Source organism: Hydra viridissima, unplaced genomic scaffold, assembly GCF_058129835.1.
Source record: "Hydra viridissima isolate aposymbiotic clone 2 unplaced genomic scaffold, HvirCarnegie_v1 scaffold_8, whole genome shotgun sequence".
NCBI classification, from domain to species: domain Eukaryota; kingdom Metazoa; phylum Cnidaria; class Hydrozoa; order Anthoathecata; family Hydridae; genus Hydra; species Hydra viridissima.
The window spans coordinates 5,148,230-5,168,885 of record NW_028324307.1 but is presented as its reverse complement, the minus strand read 5'-3'; the positions used below and the strand labels follow the sequence as shown (position 1 = coordinate 5,168,885).

The following is a 20,656-nucleotide window of genomic DNA, read 5'->3' as shown; positions in this document are numbered from 1 at the left end:
TTGATGAGTTATGTTTTTATTTGTGATCAAAAATAAACAGATGCTATTTTAAAAGTAATTTTGTTAACAAAAGATTTATCTTTAATTGAAATCTTTAATTGCTTAATTAGCAAACTGAAGATCAAGTTAATTTTGCTTATTTATAAAATTGCTTTCGCTTGTTTGCTAATATGAAAAGTTAAAAAACAGTGGACCTTTTACTTATAACATTTTATGAAATTCTTATGATTTTTTTAACTTTAAAAGTTATGTTAAAGATATGTTAAAGATTTAACATGAGTATTTGTTTTTAAAAATATGCTAATTATAAACAAACGCAGTATTTAAAACCCAGTTTAATTATTAATTTTAAACTTTAAACACATCACAAATAAAGAACAAAATATTTACACATCAAACTCTTAGTAATTTATTGAATTACATTTTATTATCTTTTTAAATTGATTTAATTGATTTTAAAATTTATTAGAAAAAAAAAAGGATTAATTGATTAAAAAACTAGAAGTTAAACTGATTAAAAAAATAGATAATTGCAAATAAAATACTTTTTCTATTGCTATATAAGATAATTGCAAATAAAAATACTTTTGCTATATTGCTATATAACAGATATTGCAAAACTCAAAAGAAAAAGTTTTTTTAATACAAAAATCATTCATCAGTAGATGAACAATTTTTATAGTTAAAAAATTATGGTTTTTCTTTAGAATAAAATTATTTTGATAAAAATCCCAACACGTAAAATAACAGACTTAGGAAAGAAAAAAGAAAAAACTTCAAAAATGATCAATATTTTTCTTGAAGAGAAAAAAATTTGTAAAATTAAAGTAATGCTGATGAGATATTTTAATGAAACTATTTTTTATTGGAATGATCAAGGTTCATACTTTTTTAACAAAAATATGAATCTTGAACTATATAACAAAACAAATTTGTATAACAGTCAATTTGAGACTGCTACAAATGCATTTTAACACTAATTCAGTATATTTACTCCATTTTTACTGAAACAGTTTATAAAAAGCAAACTTAAACTTCGTAATAAGTTTGGTGATTCTAAATTAAAAGTTCTATTATTATATTAAGGAACTTAGATTTTATTGTTGACGCAAAAATCTTTGAAAATAAAAGTAAATGAAAAAAGAACCCAAAAAGTGAAGATGAGTATTAAAAACAAGTCCATTAATGCTTTGCCATAAATGGCAACATGCCCAAAGATATTGTCAAGATGGTAAACAAGCCTCTGAGCACTGTTTACACTGTGATTAAACATTTTCAAATGACTGATTGTGTTGAGAGGAAGTTCGGTTTGGACTTCAGAGCTGTTCAAAGCAGCCAAGGGTCGAATTTTTTACTGATTTTAAGAATCCAGGTTAAAATTCATACTGAATTTAAGAATCCAGTATGGTCAATGAGGAAAATGGCTAAAGAGCTACCTGTCAACATCAGAAATGTTGTCAGGAAGAATCTGAAGACAAAGTCAAGAGCTAGGATTAAGAAACACCTGGTTTTAAGTGTCAAAGAAAAAAGATGACCATCCTCTTATCAGATGAGAAATTGTTTACTGTTGATTCTGTCTCAAAAGGCAGAACCAATCACTTTATTAGTCATCATCCAGGCAGTTACCATCCAGACAGTTCCAGAGCATGTAAAGTATACATTTAAGACCAAACATCCAGCTTCAGTTATGATATTTAGCATCATTTCTACTGATGGCCTTAAAATGCTTCCGGTCTTCATCAAACCTGGTCAGAAAGTTGACATGAATGAGTACATTTGAATCATGGAGAGCCATGTCAAACCCTGGACTGATGCCCACTACTCTCCAGATGACAATGTTGTGTTTCAGCAGGAAGGAACACCTCTACATCCCAGAAGACTCTAAAATAGCTCCAAGAAAACTTCCTAAAACACTGCTCAAAAGAGTTATGGCCTCCTGGATCTCAGATTTGTCACCTTTTGATTATTCAATCTGTACATATGTGGAGTCAGGGGTTAGTCAATATCACCACAACAGTGTCAACTCCCTAAAGGAAAGGAGTGGCACAAAAAGTCCAAAGACTATATCCAGACCACCTGTTCCAGGTTCAAGAGTCAACTTGAAGCTGATGCTGAGGGAGGGCATATTGACTAAAAATATGATAAATGTTACTCTTAACACTTCTTATTTAGTAAATTTTTTTGTTTGGCTTCAAGTTTTCATTTTACATTAATTTTTGTCAAAAAAATAATTTTTTTACCAAATTTGTGGTCGCATACAGTAATACTGTCCTGGTGGAATTGTACACATTCTTAATTCTTATTATATTCCTAATTCTTAGTATATATGTACTTACTTAGAATTAGTGAATTAAGAATGCAATAAATAACTTAGTAAAGTTAAAAAATGCAAATCATTAAAAGTGTTTTTATTTTTTTGAGAATCTAGAAAAAAAGATATATTAGCAATTACTCTTCATAACAAACATCTGATTAAGATGTTTGTTATGAAGAGTAATTAGTCAATATGCAAATAATATTTTTAGGAGAACTTGATCATACTAAGACTTACAAGAACCAGTTGTATTGCAATCTGCAGTTTCAGAATTGCTATCATTACAACCTTTGTAGAATAAACAAAAAGAAAATAATTGTTTATAAAATTTTTTAACTTTCATAGGATTTTTAGTTACTTCTAAATTTTACAAGCAAAAAAATAACTTTTTTTATTTGAATAATTCATAATAAGTTGTGTAATATGAAGGTAAAATACTTTTTTTAATAGTTAACTATAGTTATCATTTTTAACAATGGAATTTCTAAAACTTAAACTAAAGTTTTTAAGTTTAGGTTTGTTTTTTTTTTACATAGAAACCTGGTTAAAAAACATTTTCTTTTTTTACATAGAAACCTGGTTAAAAAACATTTTCTTTTTTCTTTTTATCAGAAAAGTATTATCTGGTTTCTCCATTTTTCATAAAAGCAGAAATCTAATCATGAAATTTGAAGATTGGCCAAAATTTTTCTCAAGTTCAATCTACTTTTACTTTTTATACCGTCAATTGAAAAGAAAATTATACCTTGATAAGAAAAATTGCTGAAACAGTTATCAAATTCTGTATCATTTCCTAAACAACTTTTTCCAATAATGTTAACAATGCATTTACGAGTTCTGTTTCTCACACTGTTTGTACATGAAACACTACAATTTGACCAATCCATCCATTTAGTCCAAACTCCTATAAAATGTAAAAAAAATAAATCAAAATATCTAAAAGAATATTAAGTCAAACTAATTAATTTTTAAGCAGAGTACAACCTAGCATTTGATATATACAGTCAAAGATACTTTTATAAACCAGTGAACTTTCTTTTGTACCATTTATATATAATGAAAGTAACTTGTTTAGATACATCTTAAAAGTTTCTACCTACAATTAATGGCACTTAATGAAATTTAGAGCAAAATGGTTTAATGTATGAAGTCATTCATAGACTCATAAGAACTTGTTTTTACTTATACCTGAATATTTTTCTATGTAAATACAAAGAATATGTTGAGTTATAAACATTAAAATTCTACAACAAAGTTGACAAACTAAGTATTAATCAAATGACTTATTAATTACATAAAATAGTGACTAATTAATTAAATAAATTAGTTAGCAAAAGATGAATTAGTAAGCAATAATTAAGTAAACTATTGTCATTTAAACAAATACACAGTTTGAATACTTATTGACAAAATTAAATTTTTCAAATACACAGTTTCTCAAATACACAGTTTGAAAATTTTTCAAATACACAGTTTGAATACTTATTGACAAAATTAAATTTTTCAACTAGAATAATTTGAGGCCCTCTGGATGTGAGTACTGGGTTTCATTAGTCTAATTACTTTTTGCACTGGTACAGATGAACTGTACTGCTTTGTTGAGTGTCAGACAATTATGTAATTGCAATGGTAAATAAAAAATTGGTTATTTGAACTATTGAGATAAGATTTAAAAGATCAATTCATAAATTATAAGATTTAATTAAGAACAACAATTAAACACAAGATACTAACCTGGACTTCTACTAACAACAATCAAGTTTCTGATTGACCCAGGTTGAGAATCTGAAAAAGGATCTGAAGCATACACTTGAGCATTCAACACTTTTATTGGTTGAGCATTTGCTGTTAAGTATTCTACTTTTCCATTCACACTAACAGAGTATTTGTAACTTCTATTGAAATATTTTTGAGAAACTCTTACCATTGTCCATTGCATCAAAGGGATCAATGTAAATGAAAAGAAATGGCTAGACACTGTGCCATTTATTGAAGAATCAATAGAGAGAGTTCCACTTAAAATAAGACCAATGAAATAAACAGCTGGATTTTTATCTCCGTAATTTACATTATTTTGACCTGCAGTTATATGTATGACATTTCCATACCCAATTTTAAATGAGGTTGGCATGAATTCAAATGTTACAGTATATTCTTCATACAGTACATTCAAGGTTGCAAGTAGAGTTCCATTTTTCAACAAAAGCTCATCACTCAGAAACATTGAATCTAATAATCATAAAAAATTCTTAGAAAAAGAAATAAATTTATATAATTTTGTTATTGATGCAGTTACAAAACTTACACTTCATAATTGAAATGATAATAAAGGTTAATTTTTTTTATTTTAAATACATATATTAGACTGTTGTTTATTCAATTCTACTGCTAATAGACATAACAGCAAGAAATATAGAAAAATTATTCCCCTTAAAGATATATAAATTCTATGAAATCAGTTGTATTTTAACTGAATAGTTAAAAAACTGTGTTACTCAAACTAAACTTTATAAAGTCAAACAAAAAACTGTATTAAGTCAATAAACATTTTACCATAAGTTCCACTTATGATGACTAAGTTTCTGATATATCCATTTTGAGCAACACTCCAAGGATCACCAGCATACACTATAACATTTGCAAGTTCTAATGTCACACTGTTTATAGTAGAATAAACAACACTACCATTCACACTGATAGAATATTGGTAACTCATATTTTTAGCTTCTACTAGTTCTTGTTTCACATTGACTAATGTCCACTTATTTAAAGAAAGGACATTTGTATAGAAAACACTATGTAATGAACCATTTATCACTGATGCAATGTGAAAACTACCATTTTTTAAAGCAAAGTAAACAACTGAATATCCATATGTCTTTAAGCTGCCATTAGCTGATAAGTGAATAACACTTCTCCAATATTGATCAAAAGCAATTGGCTTCAATTCAAATGATACTAAATATTCTTTGTACACTTTCTTTAAAGTTGTAACATAAGTGTCTCTTGCTAAAGGGAATTCATCTTCCATAAAAACAGAATCTTGCTCAATTTCTGTATTATCTGCCAATAAAGAGTATAAACAACTATTATGGTCTCAAACCATTACAATCTATAAAGGTTATATCTATAAAAGAAAAAATGATCAAACACTTTTTTACACTAGTGGTGTATATATACAGTTCCCCCAGTATACTTAGACTCTATAAACATCTCCAGTGTTTATATATGCTTTTTCATAAAGAAATTGATAGTTTTTATTAACTTGTGTTTTAAAAATTATAGTATTTCAAAAAAATTACTTTTTAAATTATATTTTTTACTAATCATACTTACATATTTAAAAGAAAAACACTTTTATTATTTTATTTTAACAAAATATTAAAAGTGTATTTCTTCCCTGGAGAACCTTAATTGATATGATATGCATAATTACCATTTTCCCGTCTATCCTTGACCAAATAGCTTCAATAGGATCATAGCCTCATTTATAGTGTTTATAGCATTTCTCTGATATACAAACTTTTTTGCAATCAACCTCTAAGACATGTTGTTCAATTTTAGTAAACCAACATTTTGTCACTTTTCTTTGTCTGATCCACTCTTCTTACCTATTTTTACAGTTTAATTCACTACTTTAGTCAACAAGATTTACCAACTTGAATTAGAACTGCTAAATCTGATTTTTTTGATAAAGTTTTTAGTTGTGTCATTTCAACACTATTCAATCATAATTTTTAATCAAAACTTAAAAATAAATAATTATTTGCAAAAAGTATCCAAATAAAGTAAACATCTAAATGAAGAAATGTGTCATTACTTATAAATACATATTGCTACTTAAGTTGTGAGATTTTAAAAAGTTTTTAAATTTTAAAATTTTAAGACGTTTTAAAAATTCCTGTAGCTAATTAAACTGGTTTTGCTTATCAGCAAACAAAAAATCAACATTTGATCATTTTAAACTTTATTTGAAAAGAAAATTTTAACATTTTATGAATGCATGAATGTGTCTAAGTATAAATGGGTAACTGTATAAGTATACAATTAGAAAGAAAATGATTTTTGGTTCAAAATTTACTTTTCTTTTAATTTCTTTTTTTAAAAAGCCATAGAAACCAACTGTGGTATTTTCTTTTCATTAAATCAAAGATCTAAATATTTTTATTTAAAACATCTCCTTGTTTGCAAATATTATGAATAATTATTGATTTAATAAAAACTTATTTTAGAGTTAAGTCAAATGAATTTTAAAGAAAGATAAATTATGTGGCTTTTATTTTAAAAATAAGAAAAAAAAATTTTACAAGTGATTAAATACTTATTTTCCTGCTGTATGTAACATATTATTTTATCTACATTATTGAATTATTATTTAACACACATATATTTTTAAATAATTTATTAAATATCTTCTTAAAAAGTCCAAAAGATGGAATTTCTAAAAGACTTTAAGTTGAAAAATCAAGGCATAGAGTTTTAAGTATTATACTTGGAACCATGAAGACATTTGCAGGGCAAGAAATTCTTTCTTTTGTGAGTTAAAGAGAAAAAACTTAAAATGTTGAAATTTTATTTTAAAAAAATTCAAAAAAAAAAAAGTTTATAATATTTTGCAGTTTCATTTTAAAAATGAAAAAAAAAAAAAAAATAAGAACCTTGACAAGCAATAGTGTCACTCATAATTTTCTGTCCATTTTTGCAAGTACAAATAGCATATGTCCCATTCTCAAAAATGCAGTCTTTAATTGGTGACTGAATACAATTTGAAGATAAACACGTTTCTAAATTTGAAATGCAAATTACTTCACCTAAATATCATGATACAAAAGAATATTTTAAGTAGGCATCTAAAAATCTATTTTGAAGAAATTTTAATTTACCCTACTTTGAGGAACATTTACCTAACCTTTGAGAAAGTAAATGCACATATATTCTTGAGAAACTTATTTTAAAGAATAATTTGCATAACACAGGGTCTAATGTCTATTGAAAAACTAATGTTTTAACCACCAGTCATCTATATAACTGACAGAAAAAAACAAACATTGTTTATAAAGAAAACTTAAAACCAGAGTTAACTTCAGCTTCTTTAATAAAGAGTTTTTAATCAAAAATAATAATAATAACAATATAAGTATATAAGTATATATACCTATCCAAAACAGACTAAAAAAATTTGATGGAATTAATTGGAATGACTGATTGTTACTACCATTAGTAATTGAAACACCAACAGATAAATTATAGTTTGAAATAGCTGATAATGCAACTTCAATATAGTATTTTTTATTTTCTTGCAGATAAATTAATCTTGATAATTGATTTTGGAGCCTAGGAATAAATTGTTTGATATTGTATATAACTTACAGATAAAAAAGTTTTTAAAAGATGGGAATTAAAATACAAAGCTCTCATCCTTAAAATAAGTTAAAGCAAGTGTGAATAAATAAAAATATGTAATAAATTACTTAACAATTTTCTTAATTAAAATCTAGTTTTCTTCCTTTACAAAGTAAGAAAATAAAGCTTACGAGTTATTTTCTATAACTAACGACTTGTTCTTTGGATCACTGCTATTGCTTAAATAAAACAGACACTCAACACTACATGAGCTTTTAAAAGTATAATTTGCAGTCTGTGGAGCAAGAAACCACCCACGCATTCGTTGATAAAGAAATCCTTTTATTTGTTGTGATGTAGTAAAAGTTTCTATAATTTCATAATGATCTAAACTGCTAGGAAACAATTCTAATAAGTTCATTTTGGCTAAATTAGCAGCATCTTTGTAAAACTCGTGTACCAACCCTGGAGAAACTAGAGAAAAAATTTAAATAAAATTACAAATATTGCAATTCAACATTACCAATTTATTGTTTAATTAGGCATACTTCAAAAAAATGTTCTTAACAATCCAACATCAAAAACTATAACAAAGTATAAATTATTACTATAAACTAACAAAGTATAAACTATTAACAAAAACACCCTGTTAAAATTGCCCTGTTTAGCTCCCCCTTATACAAAAAATGTTAAACTATACTTGGATTAAAATTAATACTTATCATTTTAAAGCCTAAATAAAAATTCTCTCGGACCAAACCTAATTAATCAAATTTATTTGCCTGAAAAAAAAAAGCATGAAAACATTTAAAATTAATTAATTCTGATATGTGATAAAGGGAATGGCTTGATAGTTAGAAGAGTTGGACAACCCTCATATCTCCAAACCTAAAATCAATTGACAATGAGTTATGAGGTTTTATGAGATAAATGAGTTGTAAAGGAGGTTTTACAAGATAAATGAGTTTTAAAAGAGGTTTTATAAGATAAATGAGTTGTAAATGAGGTTTTATAAGATAAATGAGTTGTAAATGAGGTTTTGGTTGTAAAAGGTTAAACAAGTTTATTTCACCCTAATGTTTACAAATTCATTTAAAATTTTAGCAATAAATATTCTCATAAATTGCACTGATGATAAAATCAGAGCATTTAAACTTTGATTATTTTTTGAATTTTTTCATGGTTCAAGCATCCTTTTTAATGCTGAAAATTATTATTCTAATGGCATTAAAATTGGTCAAAACTAAAAGCTATGCAGATTTATTTTTATTCCAGGAAGTTGTGATCTATTCCACTCCCTTCTCCTCTTAATTTATATTTTAAAACAGATCTAAAATGAAATCTAAGAATTTACAAAATTTTAAATAACTTAATCTTGAATAATTTACAATTAACTCTATGAAACTTTAAAATAAGCAAACAAAATAAAAGTAATAAAGTAAGGAGAAAAAACAACAGCTAAATTTTAGACAATTAATCATAATGCTTAACATAAAAATTTTGTTGAAAAACTTCACTGAAATACAATTTTTAGCATTTTATTTTAAAAAAAAGTAAGAATAAAAGTATAAAAGTACCAAGACTGGTGTTGACCAACGCTATTACTGATGCAGCCGATCTAATAAGAACCTGAAACTAAATGTACAATTATGATCATGAAGTTAAACTGCTATTTCATAACTCACATTCAAAAATATTAACGTAAAATTTAACACAAATTGCTTTACAGCAGCAGTAAAGTGACTCGAGCAACAATATAAATTAAAAACTCCACATAAACTAGGTCTAGTCCTTTTTTTTTTTTTTTTTTTTGCTTTTAGCAAAGCGGTGTTATCAAAGTACGGTAAATAGTGAAAATTAAAGTCGTTAATTAGTTGTTGCTTTTTCTTATTTATTTTTCCATTCATGGTGTCAATTATATTAGTCTTGAACAGTTTCTTATTGCAAGCAACATTTAAAGAAGAGAAAAAAAAAAATTTTTTTTTTCAACTAATCAAAACCGGTATTTAAAAAAACGATTCTTTTTAAAGCGTTAATTTTCTTTTTATAGATGTTTTGACAGTATATAAAAGTTTGGTAGCTTTCGGGAACTGTTTTCAAATTAGGCCAAAAATGTTGTTGAAGATATATTTGCAGTTAATCATTAATATGAATATTTGTTTAGTAATTTTTTAAAACAAAATAAGTTCAATATTTTCTTAAAACATATTTCTTCTCAGTTATAATTTTATTTCCCAATTTAATGAAATTGCAATGAATGTGAATTAATAAAATCCTCAAATTTTTAATATAAATCAATGATCAATATTGAGATCTTGGATTTAACTTAGCAGACTAAGTGAATATAAATGAGTTTAACTTCTAACTAGATATTTAACTTTTTTTTTTTAAGTTTCGTGACCATATCGTATCGTTCTTCCCTGCGTTAATGCTTTTACGTGGATTACCTTATGCATAACGAAGTTTATTTCTTACCTACGTATTGTAGGTTGATCAGCTTTAACCTAAATAGGTACTAAATAAGCCTAAAAGGTAATATTGATTGTAATTTAAGAAGTTTATCACCAGAAGTTTAAAATTCTCATAGAATTTTTCTTAGAGTATTAATTATTTATTTGTAAATAAGATTGGGAAAGTAGCTTTTAACTAGTAAAGTACCTTTATGAAGTTGAATTTAAAGACTGTTTGTTTTGGAATAAAAAATAAAAAACCTTTTTTTAAATTATTTTTTAAGAGATTTTGAAGACATTCATTACATCTGAAAATTGATGATTCTTAGCCTTTCATAAAAAAAAATAAGTTTCTATTATTGAAAATTTTTTTTTGCTCTTTTATTCAGATGTTTTGCAGTGTCTTTTTATTTGTCATACAAATCACTGCTGACACAAATGAGAAAGATTTGAATTATACAGTATAATAACAAAGAAAAAAACAAGCCACCCTACCAAAATGTACCACACCATCATTATAGACTTCCTGTAACTATTTTGTAACTATTTTCCAGGCTGCAATATCATAGATGATTCTATTGATTATTATCTCTCTTCGGCAAAATTTCTATGAAAACTGAATTTTCCTTAAGATTTTCATGTTGTCTTGAAAAAGTTTTTATTTCCAAAAAAGTTAAATTTTACGTAACTTTTTATAGCGCCTGGAAGCGGCAATTAATTGCTGAAAATGTTTATCGCACGTAATATAAATCTTAATATTTCAATTCTATTTAATTCAAAAATAAAACAAAAACAAATGAAAATTCATTGGTTTCATTCTAAAATATTAATTCATATCTTCGCAATACCCGCTGTTAAATTGTTATTGTGGTTTAGGTATTTATCATCCGTATTAAATTTTAAAGATGTACAAGTATGTGATACAATAACCATGAACACTTATTGAAAACTAAGACGAATCCATTTACTTTATATTTAACCAATACAAGTTCATTGAAATTTTTTAACTATTTTTTTTTTATTATTTCTTTTACTTTTTTAAACAACTTGCTTTTTTTTTTTTATTTATTTATTTCTTTTACGTTTTTTTTTCCACTTGCTATCTAAAAAAAAATCCTGCATTATGAGTAAAAACTGATTAAAAGTTGACAATTTTTTTATTCAAAACTACATTGGCTTCAATTTGGATGAAGCGAGGCAGATTAAAAGCTTACACTATAGATAAGAAAATCCCAAAATATTAGTCTTCTGTGATTTCGAGTTTCAAAGATATCCGGCTACCATCTTATATAAATAAAGAAAGAATATATTGGTTAAATACCACTTTCTGTTGTCTTGTGAGATTCTGTTGTCTTGTGAGATTAGGTTACACGAGTCAAAAGAAACGGTTTTAAGAATCAAATTAGAAATAGAAGCAGAATTGGCTGAGTTGGTACCACTTCTAATAGAACTGCCATATCGTCAGGTTAGAATTATTTTGTTCTATCTCCCATTTTAAACGTTGAAAGAAAGTTTTAGATTTTTTTCTATAAGTAAAGATTACTTAAAATTTTACAATTACTTTTTTGAAAAGTAACTTATTTTTAAAATATTTTATGTTTAAAGAAACTATTTAGGAAAAAAAAATTTTAAAATAAAATGTATTTTAAAAGTGATCATTACTTAGTAAAATTAAAAATTCATTTTCTCCCAACGTTTAAAATGGGAGATAGAACAGAATAATTCTAACCTGACGATATGAAAAGTCAGTTTTAGTTGATTTCGTAATGATGATATTCAATGGGAAAATCCATGAAGAATTGTTCTATCTGCAAAGCCGAGCCGAATGAAATGAGTGACAAAGAAATTTAAATAACTTTAAACCTCGTGAAGGTATTTTAGTTTATGGCATCACCACTTAATACTTGGATCCGGTTTTTTGAATGTCTACTCATGTATCTCATAGACTTGGAGAGTAACTAAAAAGTTCTAAGCGAAGTACATTGAGAGGAAAAAATTGATTAAAAAAAAAAAGTATGACGTATTTGAACCCAAAGTGGACATGCCAAAATCTAAAGGAGCATAAAACAGCACGACAGGCAATGTCTGTCGCAAGGCGTTTTCAAATCCAGCATTAAGTGAAGTTCTCGGTAAAGATAAAAATTTGATAAGATTTAGCAACTTTTTTATTACAATCAATTGCAACTGTTGATCCTACGAAGCTTGCAAATTATAGTGACAAAAATTTTCTTAGATTTTTATAGTAATTGGTATAAAGTTCCTGTTTCAATTCACAAAATCCTTGCACATGGTGCTCTCCCAGTTGTTGGATTAGGTGAGGAAGCTTCAGTGTAGAAACAAGTTCTACTCCAGGGATCATGAAAATTAAGCCAGAAAAAATTTAAGAGAATCCAACTCTTTCAATGTATTTCGGCGAGCAAAGAGTACTTTTGATGCAATTGTTAGTTACTTATCTTCACCTAAAAGAATGAAGTATAAACCAAAAACTACCAGAAGCTGTGAAAAATATGTTTATTTTTCAAGAAACTGATGATACGACAACTAGAGCAAGCCATGACGCAGGCAGCATATTGGAGACTAAGATGTGATAAGATTACTAATCATGATGTCGGTATAGAAAAAAAACAGCGAAGAAGAAGAGTTAAAAACAGAAGATGATAATGGTTAAGACTTAATATTGTTAATAGAATACTTAATGCTCTTAAATATGATGCAAAAAGTAAAAAAAACTATAAATTTTAAAAAACTCTTTCTTCACAATTTTTAACGAAAAATTCCTAAATTATTAACTTTCAGATAAAATCTTTCTGCTGTGCATGACTCAAATTTGTTGAAAATTTTTCTAGAAGTTGAATACCATACTTAAATTCAAAATACTTGTTCAGAGAACCAAATTTTTTAAAGAAAATAATTTCATTTCATAAAATCTTTCCACATCCTGGAAATACTGCAAATTTTCAATTTTAAAAACAAATTTCTCAGTCAAATTTGAACCAAATGTGATTTGGAACCAAATTTGAACCAAATGTGATTTGGAAGTATATTTTTAAGCTACTAGAAAACATATCTCCTTTAAAGATGATCATGGGCTTAATATCGAATTAAAATGTGCAAGGTACACATAGAAACTTAAAACACTTAAGTCACTAATATACTAACTAATCCATGAGAAAACAAAAATTTAAAAATCTTCGAATTTCTTTTCCTTCTTTTTAAATGTCCTTCGTTTTCTTTCAGAGGCTTTCTCAATATCCGCCGATTCATCTGAAGTTATAATTGAAGAATCATTTTTTTTCTTCCTTTTTTTATCTTTAGAAAGTTTTGCGTCACATTCTATTATTGTTGGGTCTTTATCGTTTATTTCCTTCAGATCTCTTTTCTTGGATGGGATTTTTCTATCTTTAACATCATGCGTACTATTTCTCAAGTCTGTTTTTATTAAGAGAGAATCTTCTTTTTCGCGAGGTTTACGTTTCTTTTTTTTCGTCTCAGATGTGTTAAGACATTTGCTCGATGTTTCATCCATATATTTAAAGCCAAGAGATGGTTCCTCGTCATCAGACTTATCACGACTTTTTTTCTTCTTTTTGTTTTTTTTCCTTTTCTCTCCTTGCTTGTCTTCTTCTATTTCCTTTAAGAAATATGAAAAAATAAATTAAAAAATTAATATATTTTTTTTATTTAAGTAGGTCGTAAACTCTTGTCTGTTAAAAAGGAGATAAACTTTTTTTAAACAATCGTACCATTAAAGATGACGTCACAGCACCTTTTTGGGTGATAGAAGCCATTTTCTTTGCGAAATAATCTTGAATACTAACGCCTGTATGAAGAGTAGTAACACCGTGCTCATTACTACATTCAGTTACTGGACAAGATACCACACTGGCGGCATTTGAGTCATCCTGTATCGTGAGAAATAATATTCATTTATGAACATTTTATTGCGAATGTCAACTTTAAGGAAACTTTCATTATTTAATAAAAAAGTACGCGTAAGACACTCTTGGCAAATTTTTTTTTTATTATTTTCATTTTTTATTCTTTTATTATTTGTTCTTGTATGAATGATGATAATAAAAACTTTACTTCGCTTATTGGCGGAGTAACTGGAGCAGGTTTGCTTCTTGTTCCAAATATCGCAGCAAGATCTTGACTTGTTGCATTTGATAAATCTTTACTTTTGACAAATTTTGCATACCTATTATAAGAAAAAAAAGCCTAAAACACTAACAGATACTAAATTAAAATTATAGCAAAATATTTGAAAAAAAAAGGATATACAAATATAGAAAAACATACTTATTAAGATGATTTATTAAATTTTAAAATTTATATATTTGAGAATTCCTGAAGTCTTATATTTAGAGGAATGTGAAAATTTGAAAAATACTAACAGAATTTTTTTCTTCGAAGCTCTGACTGTGTTTTCTAGGGATTTTATATCGCTAGTTTGATTTCCATTAACACCTAAAACATAAAAATAAAAAAAAATTAAAAAATGTAGTTTAAAAATGTTTAACAGAATAAAAAGCTTTTAAAATAAGTTAAATCAATTCTAATAAATATATGTTGAACATAAAATGCAAGACTACATATTGCAGTGATTTTTTTAAATATACAAATAAGATTTTAGACTACAACTTAAAGCGAATAAATCCAATTAATACAAATAACCAATATATTTCTAATAACGAAACAAGCTAAAAACTTGTAATCAAATCACTTGCTTCTAAATGAAGTGCAAGTTTTTTCTGCAATATTATATACAAATACCTTGATTAAGCTGACTAAGCAAAGTATTAAAATCCTCTTGCTGAGATATCCAATCATCATCCGAAGCTCTTTTCAAACCAACTCCTAAAAGTTGTTGCAAAAAAGTAAAAATTTTAAAACATACTTAAAGTAAAGATTATTACTTAATACCATATTTCTTTCAAGTAAAAGTTAAATATTTCAAGTAAAAGTAAAAAATTTCAATTAAAAGTAAAATAGAAAAAACACAGTTCAAACTTCAAAGTAAAGATTTTTCAGGATTATTTCAGTGTATATGTTGTGTAAGTGTTGTGCATGTGTGTGTATGTGTTTGTGTGTGTGTGTATGTGTGCATGCATTCATGTACATACATACATACATACATACATATATACATACATACATACATACATACATACATACATACATACATACATACATACATACATACATACATACATACATGCATACATACATACATACAATACATACACACATATGTATCTTACAGCAAATAAATTTTTTGCAAAAAAATAAAAATAACAAACCTGAGTTATTAATTTGCTTCTTTACTTTGATGTGTGTTAGACCTCCAGAAAGATTCTGGCCTAGACCTTTACCTTCACTCCACCCCATTTTTGTGAGCATTGCATATCCAAACTTAGTTTTATCTAATAATTATGAGATAATTAGAAGGTTCTAATTCTCCATAACTATTTATTCTTAACAAGTTAGAATAAAAGGCTATAGCTGAGATAATCATGTTCAGATAATAGCTAAACCAACTTTGTGATTTAAAATTTAGTATTTTTAGGTTCACTAAAAACACTAAGCTTAAAAACCAAAAAGTTGTTGGTCATTATTTCTTGTAATTGACATTTCCTGTGATGACAATTATTTCTGCAAGGAATAAAAAAGATATAATTCAGTGATAGTTAGAAAAAATGTTGAACAATTCTTTACCTCTAGAATATATTAAGATAATTATGATACAAAAATGCTAGAGAAAGTACAGAGAATAAGAGCTTGAAAAGGCATGAATATGCATCTTTTATATGATTCTCAAAAAAAGTTAAAAATTTTTAAGGAAACTTTAAGTATTTATTATTTTAGTATTAAAAAAAGTACACTGTAAAAAAAAAAAAAAATTCTTTCAGACAGTTTGGAAGTTTTCTAATAATTTTATTTTTTTTTTTTTTAATTAAAAAGTACTTTTTTTCTAGTTTTTTTTTTTTCCCTTAGCGGGAAAATGATTGTTGAAAATGATTGTTGAAAAATTGAATGTTAAATATTTAAATTAAATAATTTTGTTCTGTTATAAATCATTTAGGAAAATTTAGTTGAAATAAATAATAGCTTATTATTCATATAGTTTTTTCTGATATCTTAAACATTTTTTATTATAATAACATTTTCACAAATACTAGTAAAAAATTGTTTTAAACTTTGCTCTATGTTAGGTCTATTAGCTTAACTTTTTCAGTAAGTTTTTAACTATCATTGGATAATAACATTTTGTTTAGATAAATTTAGCATTTAGTTATCATTAAATTGTTAAAGGTAAGTAGGGTTATTTTAAAAGAAAATTATTTTCAGCTATTTTAAAATATTTTCTACAGAATAAGAAAAACCAGTGCAAAATTGCCACACTCTAGAAAAATTTTTAAAATCAGTGGAGGTTCAAGAAAAAGTCTGTATATACAAGTTGATGCATAAAATTAACTCAGAAGTGTAACCTCTAATATTTCTGAGAAAGCACATCAAATGAACCAACAACCAAGAAATCAGCATCTAAACTAGCAGAACACTTTTAAATTTTGGAAATTGAAGAAATATTACTTCCAGCTACACTTACTTTGTCTAACAGTGTTTAATTACTTTCATTTAATGTAATTTATTCTTCAAAAGATTTTGTGTTGCCATAACATCCATGCAGTTTAGATATCTGCCAACATCAATTCATGTTGTTTATGTAGTTAAGTACAGGCAAAAAAAAAAAAGGTTAAATTTATCAAATTGAAGAGAAAAAAACAACAGAATTCGGTGTAGAAGAGAGGTTTTACTTATCTTTTGACAAATGGAAAACACTTTAAAATTACTGTTGAATGAATATTAGCATTTATGGAGAAGGTTTTCAGTTCTGGAATTCAGATTTAGTGCAAATAGCAGCCTCAATGCCAGTAGAAAAGCGGATTGAATTATTAGAAAAAATCTTAGACCATAGTCTTGATTTACTCAATAATAGTTGGGATAATGATGAATGGAACAAATACTATGAAAAAAGTTAGGTTGCTATTTGCTAATCATTTATTATATCTTGCCAATGGTATATAAAGGGAAATTCGCTACAAAATCCGCCAGAATTTGAAGATAAATTTTCTGACAGTATCTCATTTAAGGAAGTGGAAACTGAGGAAGATTTACTGAACTTCAATAATAGAAATAAAAGACTTCAATATGATCTAACTCAAATTCATTAGCCATTTAAAAAGGCACAAAAAGTAATAATATGTTCAGATGATTATCTGCAATAAATAAAATCTTACAAAAAAATAAAGGCTAAAGTTAGAAGATAAAGATCCCTAATAATGAGTTGCAAAACAAGGTGAAGCAACCTTCACTCAATCTCAGAAAAATTTTAACAAGTAAAAAAAAAATAACTAATTTATTCTGTAAGTCTATCACATAATGAAGGAGTATTTCTGATAATATAAGAGAATATTACAGCTTTAGTTCCCATAAAAGCAACTGTGAAAGCACTTAGTTGTGAAGATGCTAGCCAGTATATAGCAGCCATTATTTTTATGTTGAAACAATTAAATAATACCCCCTTCATAATGGTCAAAGCAGCATTCAAGTTGAAGGAGAAATAATTAAAGTGGCTTCTTCATTTAAATGCTAATAACTTTTGACAAAACTGCTTGAAAGACTAGATACTAACAATCCTACTGTAGATCATCATCTATTTTTAATACATTCGATTAGCTAAGGCACATGAAATGGTATATGAGTCCATAAGTGTTCATTAAGTATTAAAGTTGAAATTAATCATGTTAGAGGGACAAAGTCAAAAAATTCATAAAGAATTGATACTATTTAAAAGTGGGATACAGGCAGTGATTACTTAAAAAGAGCTCATTCAATTGTAATGACTTTAAAAACAACAAGTGTTGAGTCTGAGCATGCATTTTCTTCTATCAAAGTATTCAGTACTATTTAGACTATGAAACTTTTAGCGCCTTGTGTTTTCTGAGTTTATATTTCAAGAGACAACAAAAACAAAGTCTTTATTTCTACTTGGTACTTATGTCATTTTTACAACAATGAATTGCCTTTATCCTAAAAGTTATTGAGGATCACTGCCGAATGTCCTCTAACAGCAAGAAACACCCTATGTTTGGAACACCATATAAACAAAAAATGTCTCTTTGTCATACTTTCTCAACAAATGTTGAGAAACTATGACAAAGAGACAGAATAGGAATGAAAACAAAAAATTTACATTTTACTAATTGATAGTAGTACGGTTTGTCTTAAAAACAAGCTTCCTTGATTAAAAAAATAATTCTGTTTTTTTATTGGTCATACCAGATGTTTTTTAACAAATGTCCAGCTTGTCCAATAAAATACATTCCAAAAAATTATTGATGCTGGATATCAATAATATTTATAACATCGGCTTATTAAAGTTAGCCTGTTAAAAAATGTGATGCTTAAGGAAAAAAGAATTTCATTAGTTCAAACCCCTTTCATAGGTTCAAAGCCATTTAATTGGGATACTCTTAGGTATTAAATGTTTTGAGGTTCTAGAAACTTAAGTTAAAATTGAAAAAAAAAAAAAAAAAAAAAAAAGAATTGTAAGTATTTTTGAAACACTTTTCTTTAACTTTTAGTCCAATATATATTTGAAATATATTTGTATTATTTTTATAGAAACAAGGTGATTTGAGGAGAACAGTTTATTATTAATACAAAAACATGGTGAATTTGGGAGATCAGTTTTTACTTAATTGTAAAGATTTTAAAATTAACTTTTTACTTAACATAAAACTTTCCACTCACACTACTGAGCCGTATTTAAGGATTAGAAAAAAAAAAACTCAAGGATTGTCTAATAAAAATGTTAAATACTGGGATTTGAAAAGAATTTACCTTTATTTCACACCTAAAATGTGATCTATTTACTTATTTTATCTGCAACCAATTTTTTTTTATATCTTTTGGATTAATTCTAAAAGAATTTACTAACAGAAATGCTAGAGTGATCTTCTTTAATATATTCTAGGTTATTTTAATTTTAAACATAGTATAAAAACAATTATTCTGTTTAAGAAATCAAACCAAGACATTTTTAGAAAAGTATTTGTATCAAAGCTCACCAAACTAACTTTTTAATTACAGTTATGCCATTATTTTCAAAGTGATTCTTCTAAGAATCAAAAGTGTATAGTTCAAAAATGGTTTTGCAAAACTTAGTTATTTTAGTAATATGAAATGAAGATTTCAAGATCAGTTTTTTTTTTAAATACAGTTTGCTTTGTTTTTTATTTGGTGGCTGCATAAGAAATGGTGATAATTTGTTTAAGACATTTTTACTCAACACTACCTGCAGATGTAGTACCCATTCAGATTCTTCTATTGATACCCAGATCAAAATTTGCTTCTTTGTTGGAATTCCTGCTGAATTAGGCCCTAATCCAAACATCTTATCCAATAACTAATTATTGTAATTGATGTAAACATATTAAACATTTGTATGAGAAGGCAGAGTTTCGTCTCATATTTGTAACTTTTCTTGAGCAGCAACTTTAAAATATCTTTTTATTTTGTAGAAGCTTTAAAAAAATTTTAAGAAATACAACATCAGATTTTATTTCTAAAAAGTTATTAAACCAGGCCGCATAATTTAAATATTAAATATTGCCAGCCATTGAAATTGTCTATGATAACAATATTGTACCTACCATTTGCCCATCTTGTATTTCTAGGATCATCACTCCATTTTTGTCTTGATTTTGATTCTGCTAACATACTCATTTTAACATTCAAAATATAAGAAAGTACAAAATTTATCTTATCAGATTAAAGAATCCAGTTTGTAGAAGCCCGCATTGATGACAAAATCAGATTCTAAGTACTTGCAGTCCGTAAAATGAAGACTGCGATATTAAAATTAACGGAAAAAAGTGGGAGAAAAACTGAACAATGCATCACGATTTTCTAATTATTTAGTGGTACTAAGTAGCAAAAAATATTTTCATTACATTCAAAAAAACTCTATCTCCAAATTTGAAGCATTTAAAACAAATTCAGGCTACAAAATTTAAAAGTCTAATTATCATTTTTGTACTAAGACTGACTCATTTTTGTACTAAGACTTAAATATTGAATTTTATACCCCGTTCACACCAAAAATAATACTTGTTTTAATCGTGGTTATTTAAACTAGTGACGCATTTTTCCGTTCACACTGCTTTGTAAAACCTTGCTTCAAGTAAATGAGTTTAAAAAACGGTAGCTAAATAAAACACCGTTTTAAAAGCGAGTGTTATTAAAACTCGGTTTTGTTGGTGTGAATGGGGTATAAGTTCATTCTACTAAACTACATTTCCATTATTTGTATATTCAAATTTACAACATCTCAGAAGTTTGATCCTTTGCATAGCTTGAAAAAAAGTTGTAGTTGTGCAGTTGACATGAACACTGTGTATTAACATTTATAGGGGAATTTTACTCAAAAATTATTCAAAAAAATATAATATTGAATACGTCGTAGGACTCATTGAAACTTTTTTGA

The 20,656-nt window shown here is 26.6% G+C and overlaps 2 protein-coding genes across 2 annotated transcripts in view; both read right to left on the bottom strand.

Annotated features, from left to right (window-relative positions):
- LOC145186563 (uncharacterized) overlaps positions 1–10,876 on the bottom strand; it is a 43,632-nt gene extending 32,756 nt beyond the window's left edge. The window contains exons 1-8 of the mRNA XM_090094550.1: positions 10,603–10,876; positions 9,235–9,292; positions 7,849–8,131; positions 7,470–7,648; positions 6,973–7,098; positions 4,868–5,377; positions 4,049–4,543; positions 3,060–3,218 (exon numbers count right to left, since the gene is read on the bottom strand). Coding sequence (XP_089950676.1) covers positions 3,060–3,218; positions 4,049–4,543; positions 4,868–5,377; positions 6,973–7,098; positions 7,470–7,648; positions 7,849–8,131; positions 9,235–9,292; positions 10,603–10,623 — 1,831 coding nt within the window. The 5' untranslated portion in view covers positions 10,624–10,876. The remainder of the gene's footprint in view (positions 1–3,059; positions 3,219–4,048; positions 4,544–4,867; positions 5,378–6,972; positions 7,099–7,469; positions 7,649–7,848; positions 8,132–9,234; positions 9,293–10,602) is intronic.
- A 2,374-nt stretch (positions 10,877–13,250) lies between these two features.
- Positions 13,251–20,098, bottom strand: LOC145186937 (PIN2/TERF1-interacting telomerase inhibitor 1-like). Its single transcript, XM_090095115.1, has 7 exons — positions 19,824–20,098; positions 15,408–15,530; positions 14,881–14,964; positions 14,502–14,574; positions 14,194–14,305; positions 13,851–14,009; positions 13,251–13,738 (listed from the first exon to the last, which is right to left on the bottom strand). The coding sequence occupies exons 1-7, from the start codon at positions 19,894–19,896 to the stop codon at positions 13,289–13,291; spliced, it is 1,074 nt and encodes a 357-aa protein (XP_089951241.1). The 5' UTR covers positions 19,897–20,098; the 3' UTR covers positions 13,251–13,288.
- Between the last annotated feature and the right edge of the window lie 558 nt (positions 20,099–20,656).

Coding starts and splice junctions, on each gene's coding strand:
- LOC145186937 (XM_090095115.1), bottom strand. CDS start 19,896: ATGAGTATGTTAGCAGAATCAAAATCAAGACAAAAATGGAGTGATGAT. Junction 14,306..14,501: donor GCTTCGAAGAAAAAAATTCT/GTTAGTATTTTT, acceptor TTCTTATAATAG/GTATGCAAAATTTGTCAAAA. Junction 14,010..14,193: donor TTACTCCGCCAATAAGCGAA/GTAAAGTTTTTA, acceptor CTCACGATACAG/GATGACTCAAATGCCGCCAG.